Below are 12,616 nucleotides of genomic sequence, written 5' to 3'. Positions count from 1 at the left end.
TGTGATACTGTACCACCATGTGTGATATATCGTTGTAAAGAGAAAAAAAGACGTAATCCCAAAATGTCAAAATTCAATATGGCGCCCATATGAAAAACTAAAGTTGCCACGTGTTCCTCCGTCATCTTGAAAGTAATTAAAAACAAGATGCCATATTTGAAATCTCCATTAAAAAGTGTGCGAATAATGTGTCAATTAGAAATGTCTACTACGATTAGTTTATCAAAAAAAAATTAAAAACGAAAATCAGAAATTTTCGTTTTTTTGCGATATCTTTTAAACTATTGAAGATATTTCAAATTTCTTTTCAGATTTTTATTCAGCACGGAAATTTGCAACTTTGCCCCAATTTAACCAACTTTCTATCTCTTAAGATAAGTGAGATCCCCATAGTGGCACTCGAAAAATGGACACCGTGTATAATGTGGTTGCCTCTTCATTAGCACAACGCAAATAATTCTTTCAAACAGGTCGACCGGCTTCTACACCGTTGATCAATTGTTGATGCGTATAGAAAAGCACTTTTGGAACGATATTTGGCACCTTTTCCACTGAATTTGAATGTGAAGCGTTCTATCAAAGCAACCTAATTGTCCTAAAGCGAATAATCAAAATAGTTCTCTTTACACCTTGAAATTATTGAAGTGTATAAACCAACCAAACAGCCGCCGCTGTAAAAATGATCATTTATGAGATTTTTAAAGCGAAAACATCTAAATAAATACACCCCAAAAATTTTGACAACGGCCAGAATTAACCATTTGGTGTGTCTGTATAGACAGTGGTAGTGCACGTTTATGTATCTGCATTTTTGAATCCACGTGCATAAACGCGTACAAAAACGTCCGTCTGTAGGATGTTGTGTAACGATTTATTTTCTCCTTTAGAGAGCATTATTATTGTTCATGGTTTACTACTTGTCGAAAAACCCCGTAACATTTGCAGCGATTTGATAAATGGCTCCACCTATTGATGGAATATAATTACACAATTTTACCGCGCAGAACTGACAGCACCTTGATTTTTATGTGTCCATTTTCTTCGTAAACCGCATCGAAACGTCGATTAACAGACCCCACCTACCTGCCTTAAAATGTACTAATCATCCACCTATATTCGAGGATAGACCTACAAATTTGATTGAAACAAAACTACTTCAGAATTCCTCGATCAAAGTTGTCATCTAGGCATCTTGACATACCAATCTTGAGAATGCGCGATAACGGACAGTTTTTCTAGTCAAACTTTTGTTTTCATTTATTAATATAAACATTTGAATACAATTTCCACTAGGTAAATACATCAGAAGAGAATATGGCAGATTTGTTCTTAATACCCAAACATCTACTTGAGCATAATTCTTAAAGATGATAATAATATTTGGATATCTAACGGTCTTACAATTAACATTTTGGAAGGAATTACATATGATTTTATTTATAGATAGATAATTTGATCTAATAAATTACATACAGTAAACAATCGCCGCTCAAATGCAAAAAGAGTTGCATCTTACAACAATAAAACTAAACGAATTTCGTGAATTAAAAAAGAAAGGCAACTCAAAACAAAGAAAACTGTTCATTTTTTTAACTACTTCCGTGGTTCGTTTACAACCGCATACTTAACAACACTTTATACCGCAGAGCCCTAAGAGACGACTACGTAATTCCACTATATAACATTGACATACATTATTAATAAAATACATTAGTACCTACTTAGGTACTTTTAAGAAAATATCTATGCACATCAATATTTGCAAGCAAGTCGTTCCCATTCTGGTCTTTGCAAATGAAAATCAAAAATTTAAAAATTTTTGTTTGCAAATATAATCGTGCAAAAATATAGAGAACATCACATATTTGCTTATTTTTCAATATAACATGGTGGTAACCATTCAACTTTTAACAACCAATTTATGAGGCCCGCGATTTTGTTCGACTTCACATTGAGCGAGGAATTAATTGAATTAGGGATTGAGCAATCGCTTTACATGAAAAAGTAAGAAATGTTTCGAGATCGTTACCTAAATTATTATTATTATTAAATTAAACAGAACCGAAAAAAATACTGCTGTAGAAATTCGAAATCGGTGAATGAATTCAATGTGATGTATAAAAAAGAAAAAATGCTAATCAGTCTATGCATTCATCTTCGGTCAGTCCACAGTTTACTGTTGTTCCCTGAAAAAAGAAAAAGAAAATCAATTCATTAATTCATTTGCCAATTTGCAATCACAGTGATCAATAAACACAATAAATAAAATTAAAAAGTATGTTGTATAATCATAAAGGTTTATAAAAATATATTATTGCTGTACAATGTGATTTTTAGATTTTGATCTTATACATCAAGAGAACTTTTATAGATCTTAGTGTTCTGATTCACTTATCTATCTCCTATAACCATACGATGCAACCGCTAAATTCGACTGGGTAGCTGTGGCAATAAAGTGGCAAATGAGTAACTACCGCTCGGGAATCGGCCAAGCTACCCATTGCACCCCACTTCCATAAAGTAAACGGAATTAAGTAAGTGCCATATTGATTACCTAACCACGCCCACTTAGTAAGCACATTTTATGTCTAAAGAGTGCAGATGAATGGTAATGGATATGCGTCTGTCATCTTGATACAAAACCTGCTTCCTATTGTTTTTTTTAGGAAGTAAGCAAGTAGGTCATGAATGCCATCTAAAAAACAGTGACAATGGGCGCATTCAATCGTATCAAAGCTTATGACAATATTAGTTTACTCCTATCTTCCGCCGACTATTCAAGCGGAAATTATTTTCGCTGGGAAAATAGCAGGCGTTGTTGAGCGCAAAACGAAAGCTGAGCGTTCAATAGTACCGCTACCTTGGAGGGACATTCCAATTGGATTGATTGGAACTTCCAAGTTAAAATTCAGTTGAATGTAAATGGCTGTATGGACATAGTGGAGGAGGTAACACAATCCATTGAACTGACTACAGATGCAACGCTCAAGGTTAGCGGATTGTATGATAAGGAGAAGCAAGCCTTCAAGAACCTTGAATATATAGCTCAGAATATTATTGTCTTGAGTTTTGTCAACTCAGGTAAAGCAATTGATACATATGTCTACAACTAGCAAGGAAATGCGGGAGAAATTGCATTCAGTTTATCGGCAGAGATCAGAACAAAGGCAAGAACGCCTTTTCGATCGTTTCGTTTTCGTATAAACGAAAAGGAACCTGCGGATTCGAAGCCATTGAAAGTTCTCATGCCAAAAATTGAAAAGTGGCAATGATTGAGGAGGTAAATGTGCTCAATGACGGACCTAGTTCTTAGACCAGCTGATAATAATAATAATAAGAAGAAGGTGATTAACTGTTGGTGGGTGTACAAGGTAGTACAATTACAAGGCACGTCTTGTAGCCAAGGGCTATTTGTAACGTGAAGGCCTTCGTGAGATGGGAGTCAGTGCGCACGTGAAGGACACAAAGGTGGATTCCTTTATGGATGTTGATGTTGTTGTTGTTCATGAATCATTCAGATGGTTACAATGATGGAACTTACAGGGTGTCAAATGATAAAAAGGCATTTATGGACTACACCAGGCGTGGGTTGGGCATGGGCAACCCTATGCCCGCGGGCTAAATGCGGCACGCCGATTAGTTTTGTCCGGCCGGCTAACATAATAGGATCCACAAGTTACATTAAAAATTCTAATTAATTAATTAATTAATATGATTATTAAAGTCACTAAATATAGAAAGTACCGCAATCATCCGCCATTTTTGGGAAAATTTGCTGCCAACTTAAAAAAATTGACAACTAAAATCTGAATAGCTGTAATTTATTATAACCTAACTTCATAGTACTGTCATGTTTTATAAAAATATATACAGATAACAGGTGGAACAATCCCTAACATTCAAGTTACTAGAATCTTTTTTTTAGCGGCAAATTCAATTTAATTTCTAATATTAATAGCTGGTAATTGGATATTATAAAAATAACTTAAAAAATAAATGTAAATATAAATATGGATTTTTATGGGATAGTGGGGAGGGCGGCCCCATCTTCATTTTTTTGGGCATAAATCATGCGTTCTCTCTCTAACACACGAGCCCAATGGATTGCGGTACTTTCTATATTTAGTGACTTTAATGATTATGTTACACGTGTAGCATCTAGTGGATGCGATCCGAAACTTCCAAGACGTTTGAAAACCTAGTTAAAGATGCATTTCTTGTTTCAGAGATATCGCCAGGTATTTTCCAGAATTTTCATTGCGATATATACCGCGTGGGGCAATACAACGACACGTGTTTTGGGACTAAGCAACATTTTAAAGTCAAATATTGCAACAAATCTTAAGAGCATAAATGAAAATTTGGATTCAAGCTGAATAAAGAGATTTATTATCCACGTCTGGTAAATTTTGTATGCAAGATGGTGTCAATTTTCAGGAGTACTTACTGTTTCTTTTAAATGATTTTTACGAAAGCAAAAAAAATAGATCAAGACCAAAAAAAAAGATAAATATTGATTTCTTTAAAATATGAAAATTATTGCTGTAGTCAATGCCAGGTATAAGCCAGTGATGCAAAATTTTACCTAAGATTGAAAATTCAAAAGTTGAACGATGGTTCAATTTTTATTTCCCAGGCCTACAGTCGTAAAAGACTGCGGCTAATGACAAAGTACTGCTCGGAAATCGGTCAAGCCATCTGTTACACACAACTTCCATCATTGAATAAATTACTTATTCAATGTTTTCATAAAGTCAACAGAATTACGTATGATGTTGATGACCTGACCACGCCCACTTAGTAAACACATTTTATATCTAAAGGGCGCAGATGTATGGTAATGGATATGCATCGTATCAGAATTCAGCCTTTGATACAATTGATACAAAACCTGCTTCTATTACTCCGGCCCGTGTGGCGCAGTTCAGTTAAAGCTGAACTGTGGTGCTAAGGGGTCCCTGGTTCGAATCCGGGTTCAGGCATGGATATTTGTAAATGTATAGTGGGTGGGGTTGATAGAGCAGCCTTGGCTGAAACCCCGCCCACTCAAAAATAAAGGCAATAATAATAATAATAATAATTACTTTTGTTTACGAATTACGCAAGTAGATGATGCCACTTGAAAAACAGCTAGTGCCAATGAGAAAAATGTCATAGACTTTCTATTAACATAAAAAAGATTTGTCTGTATCAAATTTCATACGAATACCGGAATACCTACAAGTCATATAATAGAAAAAAACTGCAGGATGAATTTTCGACTAAACAAGAAGAAAGTAACTGAGTTAGAAATTGCAAACTCCCTGAACAATGGTAGAATAATAAATAGACCGTGGACTCAATTTACAACTACAACAACAAAAAATACAGGATTTTGATTAGTCCAAGATCTTTCGCAAGAGACCAATGACTTTTTGAACTAACCAGGAGTCCGAAATGTTGCCCCCCCCCCCTTACACACCCTCTTACTCCCGAAACAGACACTTGTCGAGATGGACACCCATGAGCTTAGTAGTCGGAAGGTGGTCCCAGTGAAAGGTGATTAAACAACTGGTTCCCTAATCAAGTATACATAATTCAAAACTCGTCCAAAGTCTTTCTGAATGATCCTTATAGTCAGGGAGACATTTCTGAAAAAGGCTCTCTAAATCATGTCTAACGGCGTTTTGTGCTACAAACTGGCAACAGGCGATTCTTGAGTTGGTTGACGGTATATACATTCAAATAAAATTCTGTTTTCCGCTGTCTTATCCTCTGTGTCACCCTATTCCTCGTTAACCATGGTCGTGTACAGTATTGTCATTAAAAAGCCTTGATATACCTCTGGGCGAGAAGCGAGTGTCCTTGTTTCTTCCCATAGTATATTACCTTCGCTAAATGGACTTAGATCCCCGAAAAAAGCAAAAAAAAAAAAAATTCGACCCCACTGAAAACGTTGCGCCCTGTTGCCAAACCCGATTTCAGAATTTAAGCCCTTAAATCCAAGAGGGCGGCCGAAATTGCCATTTTTCGGTTATTTCGAGGCACACCGCTGAACGTTTTGGGTACTTTTACGGGTAGAATCAAACCTAGTATACACGACGACGCCTTTTATAGGCACACTTTCGCGCTCATATTATTGGCCTAAATGCCAAAATGGCGCTTAAAAACGTCAAAAATGCAAAATTCGTCGTTTTTGGTTCTTTTTTTTTTCTTTCTGGCCTGTCGTCGGCGTCCAATATTTATTTCTATGGTACAGTTAACACTTAAGTATGTGGGGACCTTCTGCAGGGCCATATGCCTAGGGCCTAATTACCAATATGGCGCCTGAGAGTCCAAAAACAGTGAAAAAGTCGTTCTTTTTGTCATATTTTTAGTACACTGGCCCTCATTCCCTATTTCGGTGGCCCGGAGAAGCGAAAAGAAAATAAAAAATATTTAGTTTTAAAAAATTTCTGATTTCTTTATATTCCTAAGTTTTCTTTGATTTTTTAATTAAAACGTAACTCTGTTATTAGGCAAACTATCAAACTTTACGAATTTAACGAACGTTACAGTGAAACTTTTTAAAACATTGTGACTTCCTTCCTATGACTTTCAAAGTCAGGTAAAATAAAGTTACCTTAGATGCTATTGTTGTAGCAATTTCCCCTATAACCGCAGCTCTGACCTCTTGAGTGCATGGAAGGGGTTCTCCATCTTCGTCAAGTGAAAATGTGTTTAACTGGATAATGGCATGACATTTTTTCGAGGGGATAGTTTGTAGTTATACCACCATTTTGTAGGTAAGTAAAAGTCAAAATTTTTCTAACCCTACTTATATAAAATGTTGGAGAGAGTTGTAACGCCCAAACCCTTTCCCATGAGTGCGTCCCTGATATTTTAAACATCTGATGTAATTATTTTCATTATTGTTTTGTTGCCTCGAATAGATTTTGTTTTGTTTTTTTTTAAATTCGTCACAGACTACTTGATTAAAATATAAAAACCGTTGATATAACTGGTATCTTATTTTCAATCTTATGTTAAGATAGCTCGTTGAAAAGAGAATTAAAAAATCTATCAAATAGGTAATCTAAAAATCCAATATGGCGCCTAGAAAGTTGGTAAACGTTCCTCAAAAGTAGCCATCTTGAATTCTTTTTAACATAAATTCTAAATTAAGCGTATCAGACAGTAACCTTTATATAAAACTTTTTTTTATATCTCTTATACTTTCGATGATATATAAGACGGTGGCCGGGCGTTGAGAACGTTCTAACATAAAAATCATAAATAAAAACGACTTACGTTCCAGGAAAGTAGTACGGAGGCGGTCTTTCATATTCAGTTGGAGCTCTTTGGTACTGCGGAGGGCCTCCTGCAGGAAATTCGTCCCAATGTCTACAAAGACACAAAGCGTCAACAAAGCGATACCGCAGAAGAAACATCTAAGCAACAAACAAGCACTAACTTTTGTCAAAATTTTAGCATTACTTTTGCTCATTTTTGTGTAATGTTACACATAAATGTAAACCACTGAAACTGAAAAAGGCAAGTAAAAAATTAAAATGCAAGTTAAGGGCTTAGAATGCAAATAAATAGAAAGCAATGTTAACAATATAATAAATAAACAAAATGATATAATAAGCGTACAACTAAAGGATTGATGAAACTCCATTCTGAGTGATACATCTGAAAAAGATAACCGGTTGCAATTAAGATACGTTTAGAACAATGTTTTTACATTAACTGCAGGATCAAAGTGACATCGTGAATCCTTAAAAGTTATATTAAAATTTTAAATAATTGGCCATTTCAATTCAACTCATGCGTACTTGTCCTACGCTGCGCCTCCTGCGTCATTTGTGTGAGCATGCGCAGAACCAACTACTAAAGGCAAAATAGGCGAACAATTTACAACAAAGTGAGTTGGGGCTCTTGTATAGCCAATTAACAATAACTTTTGACATTTCAATGAGTGAGCGCCGGAAGTATTTTTTACCCATTTCGGTTCTGTATGGGTATCAACATTAAACAGCAAAATGTGGCTGTAAGAAGTTGATTATTTAGCAAATACAAAACTGTTTCTTAAGATACAATTAGTTAGTCATTGTGACTGGGGTTCCGGGCCATAAGCAATTTGCGAAGTGCGGCCGCTTTGCACTTTGACCTTGAGATCTGCGCATGCGTCAAGTACAAGGTCACTAAAGGTCTAGCGGTGAAGCTGTTGTCTAAACGAAAAGCCAATTCCATTCAAGGCGACACGTAGACCAGAGTTCTGTGCGCCGCCTTCAAAAAGGGTAGCATTGAAGGTGAAATAGAGGACATAATTAAAGATGAAATAAAGGGCAGATTTGACGGTGAAAGAGGGCAGCATTGAAGGTAAAATAGAGGTCACAACTAAAAGTCAAATAGAGGGCAGAATTGAAGGTGCAATCGGACTGAAGGTGGCCTTTTCGTGCTCAAGGTCAAACGTGTTGCATCTAAATACAGCGTAATGGTGGTAGTAGGGGGGGGGGGGGGTTGTTAGTTGAACCACCGCAATCGGACGAACTGTGAAGAGAAAGTAGGACCTGCACTTTTTCGTGTTAAAAATGAACCGTAGACGATGCTGGCGTAGTCATGTCCATTTTGATATTCTTTCGGTGCATCCAATTTATCATTTTACGGGTTGTTTTATCTAAATCGAACCATTGTTGTGTTGCAACGGAGTACCCGTTTTCCGCCTTGACATTTACCGGTTTTAGTGATAATTGTAAGTGAACGCCCAGTATCTAGAGGCGCTTCGTTGCAAAAATTGTCGCGCCGAAAGAATTTGTGTTGTTCTAGGAGTTAAAAGTAGAAGCTAAAGGTAATTGGTTTAATTTCCAGAGTTGCGTTTACGGCGCTGCTATCGTAAACATAAGGTTGAAATAAATTCGCCGTTTGCAACCGTTCCCGTCAAGATATTTCAATTATCTTTGTTGCGTCCAAAAGCTGGCGAATTAATATTTTAGAATTTCGGTTCTGTTAAGTCATCATTAGCCGGTGTTAGTTTCCTATGGTAATTTAAAGCGAGCTGAAAGGCCATGCATATTTACGCCGGTTGTTCACCTTAGGACAGACTCACAACGACCTCCTTTCCTGTTTACGGGCCAAGATTTTCATTTAGAACAGATTTAAAGCGCCCTTTCAAACGTAAGGAAGTATAACGTTTAAGAATAACAAGGAAATGCTGATCAACAAGTAAATGTGTATACCAGTCAACGTACCTAACCGAATTTACTTTGTATAGGTTTGCTTGGGTGTACGTTAGGATTTACGACCCTAACGCTACATTTGGTGCTTCGAGCCGGATAGTGTACATTAAGCCTTACAATCCTAATGCTGCAATTGATGCATTTTTTCCTTAACCTATGCAGGAAATGCTGAATACGACAATGTACTTAATATTGGGTTTACTATCGTTTGCAGTTTACTTCCTGATATACACACACATTTCCTTGTTATTCTTAAACGTGAATACTTCCTTACTTTTGGAAAGCGCTTTAAATCTGTTCTGAATGAACATCGGTATCAGTTTGATAAGATACCTTTTTCATTTCGCACATTTAAATGAGTAGAAATAACAGTAGCTAATTAATGAGTTGCAGGGAACAATATCCGATTAAATCCTGAGTTGTCTCAAAAGAAGCGCTCTTAATTAATTTGAATTTTAAAGACCAATTACAGTATATGTAATGTAGTTCTCCATTATTTTGGGTTCGTTGTAAATTCTTAGGATATAAAAGGAACCACAAATGTTTATTAAATTTCTAAAAGGCGATCGATTTCGGGTTTTCTATCTACCCATTAGCATGGCCTGATGATGGGTAGATAGAAAACCCGAAATCGATCGCTTTTAGAAATTTAATAAACATTTGTGGTTCCTTTTATATCCTAAGACCAATTACAGATTTTTAGGACCACCGCAGGCAGCCCGATTAACGATTCCATTATAAAACTCAATTGTTTTTCTTATTTAGCCCTTGTAGTTTGGAGAATAATAAATATAATAAAAGTAAGTTGTCTTGTAATATTTTAACAGTATTGTCACACTCACTTGGGAGCCATATCAGCATATCGAGCATCTTGATAATGAGATCCTCCAGGCATATCTCGTGTGACACCATCGCCCGACGCATCGGGACCGAACGCCCCCCTCTCGTAACGCTTCTGTTTCTTCTTGCTCTTCACTTTTGAGCGTTTGTTATTGCCACTACTGAAAGAGACGGAGATATCCGCAATACAGTATTACTTAAAACAAAATGTGCATACCTTATAAAACCAAAAAGTTAATCCTGCCTTTTATTATCATGCACTTATAAATTTGTTAGAAATTGTTAAATTTTCCACCTCCCAATTGTTGACAAAAAAAAATGATTTCCCACATTTTCGAGATCTCAACAGTATAGCATTGGGGAAGGTAGCAAAACTGACTCGAAAGATTATCTAAATAGCAAGACGAATAAAGAAATAAAATGTTAAACTCACCTGTTACATTTCAGACTGGAGTAATAATTTGCATTGCAAAGAAATCACTTTAATTTTTTTTATTAAGACAACATTTTGAGATACAAATATAGGTACACTTAGATCAACATTTAGAATTACATTAGACAAACGTGTTACCTAATTGCTGCGTAATAATCAACAGAAGTACAATACAACAATTTAGCGGGTGGAGATTATCGGTTACCTTGGTTCGCTCTGCAACAATAGGAGGTGGAAGACGATTTCTCATAATACAAGTTGCAATTTCGTGTATATACAGACACGCACATGTATACATCAATCTTTGTTTTCCTATTTATTCGTAAAGCCTCATTCGCTACGTAACCAAACAAACTAAGCTAGACAACCGGAGACGTGCGACAATTTAGAACACTAAATGCACTTACCTATTAAGGGGAATGTTATCCCGATCGGCATATGCATCATACAAATATTCGCTGCAACGAATTACACAACACAGTCAGTTAAAAATGAAATTCGCTTTACACAAGACTATTTACAGTTACAAAACTCTATAAGCAAACACAAGTTGGAGTTGGGATGTGCTACGGGGACACATTTTGTGCGTGAAACGGTTGCAGACAATTTACAAAATAAAATATACAGAGGATGGTTGTGGGGTTAATGATGTCTCCTTTTAATATGGCACTTGTTGGGGTGACGGGATCACCAGCCTTTAGTGAAGAATATTCATATGTATTTAATTAATTTTAAAGTTTATTCTGAAATATATAGGTTTCAACCCATGACCTTGAGAGCCTATTTCAAGGTCATTAGAATCGGTTTCGCTTGCCAACAGAAACAGGCCTGTTTATCGGATACAGGTTGGTTGAGCAGAAACAAGTCTGTCTGTTCCATAGAAAGAGCTCTGTTCAGTACAAATAGGTCCATTTAACAGAATCAGGTTCATTTCTTGACCTATTTCTGATAAACAGACCTGTCGACAACTATTGCGATAAGTAGCGTAATTATTTTAAACGCGCCAGAATAAACCAACGTAATATTCTGAAGGTGAATGAACCTATTAAACTACATCACGTAATTTGACCCCATATTTTGTTATCAAACGTTCGTTTAATCATTTGGCGCAGGGATTTCGATCATTGTATTTTAATTTGAAGCCGATGTGATTTTGTTTAAATTATTTCATGTTTTTAATTTTGTTTAAATAATCGCTTGTATTTTGTTTATTTAATTGTAACGAAATACGTGTTAAAAGATTAAGTTTATTCTGTTGTGTTATCTCCGGTCGTTGCGATAAGAAGTCCCGTTACCGCTGAGCCAATTAAGTATGTAGATAAGCGGGTTTCGCCGTTAAAAAAGGTAGATTTTTATTTGATTCGGAGATGGCTCGGAAAGTTAAAAATGAAAATTGTTTTAAATAGCGGAAACGGACATAAACCGTTGCTTTTTTGGAGATGGAGGCACAGCGACGGCTGTGACCTGTTGACAAGTAGGCAATTATGCACCTCCATTGTCGCTTACTCTGTGGCGATGATGGGAGCGGGCTAAATAGGTTCGGCACAGGCGAATATCTCCATTATTCGCGTAGTCGTAGTTGATGCACCACTATAGGTCAGCTCGCAGTAAAATGAATTCTGGCACATGCGCATTACCTTATAAAGCCCTGTTCGACCAGGGGAATGATTTTTCACACAGCGCAGGGGAAAACGCCGTGTTGATTTTACTGCTAATGGTGCTGTGATGCATATCAGCTACCATATGTACCACAACATACGGTTTTGGTGTATCGCATTCAGCGTAATTTGTTGCAAGACGTTCATTTTGAGTGTTGTCGTTCGAACGTTTATTATCACTTATGCAAAGCTTTTTTTAGTACCCGTTATCAAAGAGCCATTTTTATATCAGTAATTACAACGAACCCAGTGTCGTCTAAATTGGATCAGCTCATTTTTGTGAGTTTTCTCAAATTAGATAAAATTAAAATGCTTCACTTCTTTAATTCGACACAAGTAACTTTCTTCTACAAAATTTTACAATTAAAGTAGACTGACTGTCTTCCCCTCGGTCTTTCCAATAATACGCTCAAATCTGCCAATCACCAAAACAATAAGCGGGTATATTTAAACAGTCACAAGAAACACAACTATTAACGTCACCA

At 36.3% G+C, this 12,616-nt stretch overlaps 1 protein-coding gene across 5 annotated transcripts in view; it reads right to left on the bottom strand.

Moving 5' to 3' along the window:
* Positions 1-1,584: 1,584 nt before the first annotated feature.
* Positions 1,585-12,616, bottom strand: part of LOC116179778 (prominin-like protein) — a 72,425-nt gene continuing 61,393 nt past the window's right edge. For 2 of the 5 annotated variants that reach the window (XM_031499613.1, XM_031499615.1), the window contains 4 exons: positions 10,881-10,931; positions 10,043-10,201; positions 7,270-7,362; positions 1,585-2,186 (listed from right to left, as the gene is read on the bottom strand). In XM_031499613.1, coding sequence (XP_031355473.1) covers positions 2,174-2,186; positions 7,270-7,362; positions 10,043-10,201; positions 10,881-10,931 — 316 coding nt within the window. In that variant the 3' untranslated portion in view covers positions 1,585-2,173. Of the gene's footprint in view, positions 2,187-7,269; positions 7,363-10,042; positions 10,202-10,517; positions 10,690-10,880; positions 10,932-12,616 lie in introns of those variants that run through there. The other 3 variants (XM_031499616.1, XM_031499617.1, XM_031499619.1) reach the window with 3 other exon arrangements.

Source organism: Photinus pyralis, unplaced genomic scaffold (assembly GCF_008802855.1).
Source record: "Photinus pyralis isolate 1611_PpyrPB1 unplaced genomic scaffold, Ppyr1.3 Ppyr1.4_LG8, whole genome shotgun sequence".
Taxonomy (NCBI): Eukaryota; Metazoa; Arthropoda; class Insecta; order Coleoptera; family Lampyridae; genus Photinus; species Photinus pyralis.
The sequence above is the reverse complement of the archived record's forward strand: the minus strand, read 5'-3'. Positions and strand labels throughout refer to the sequence as shown.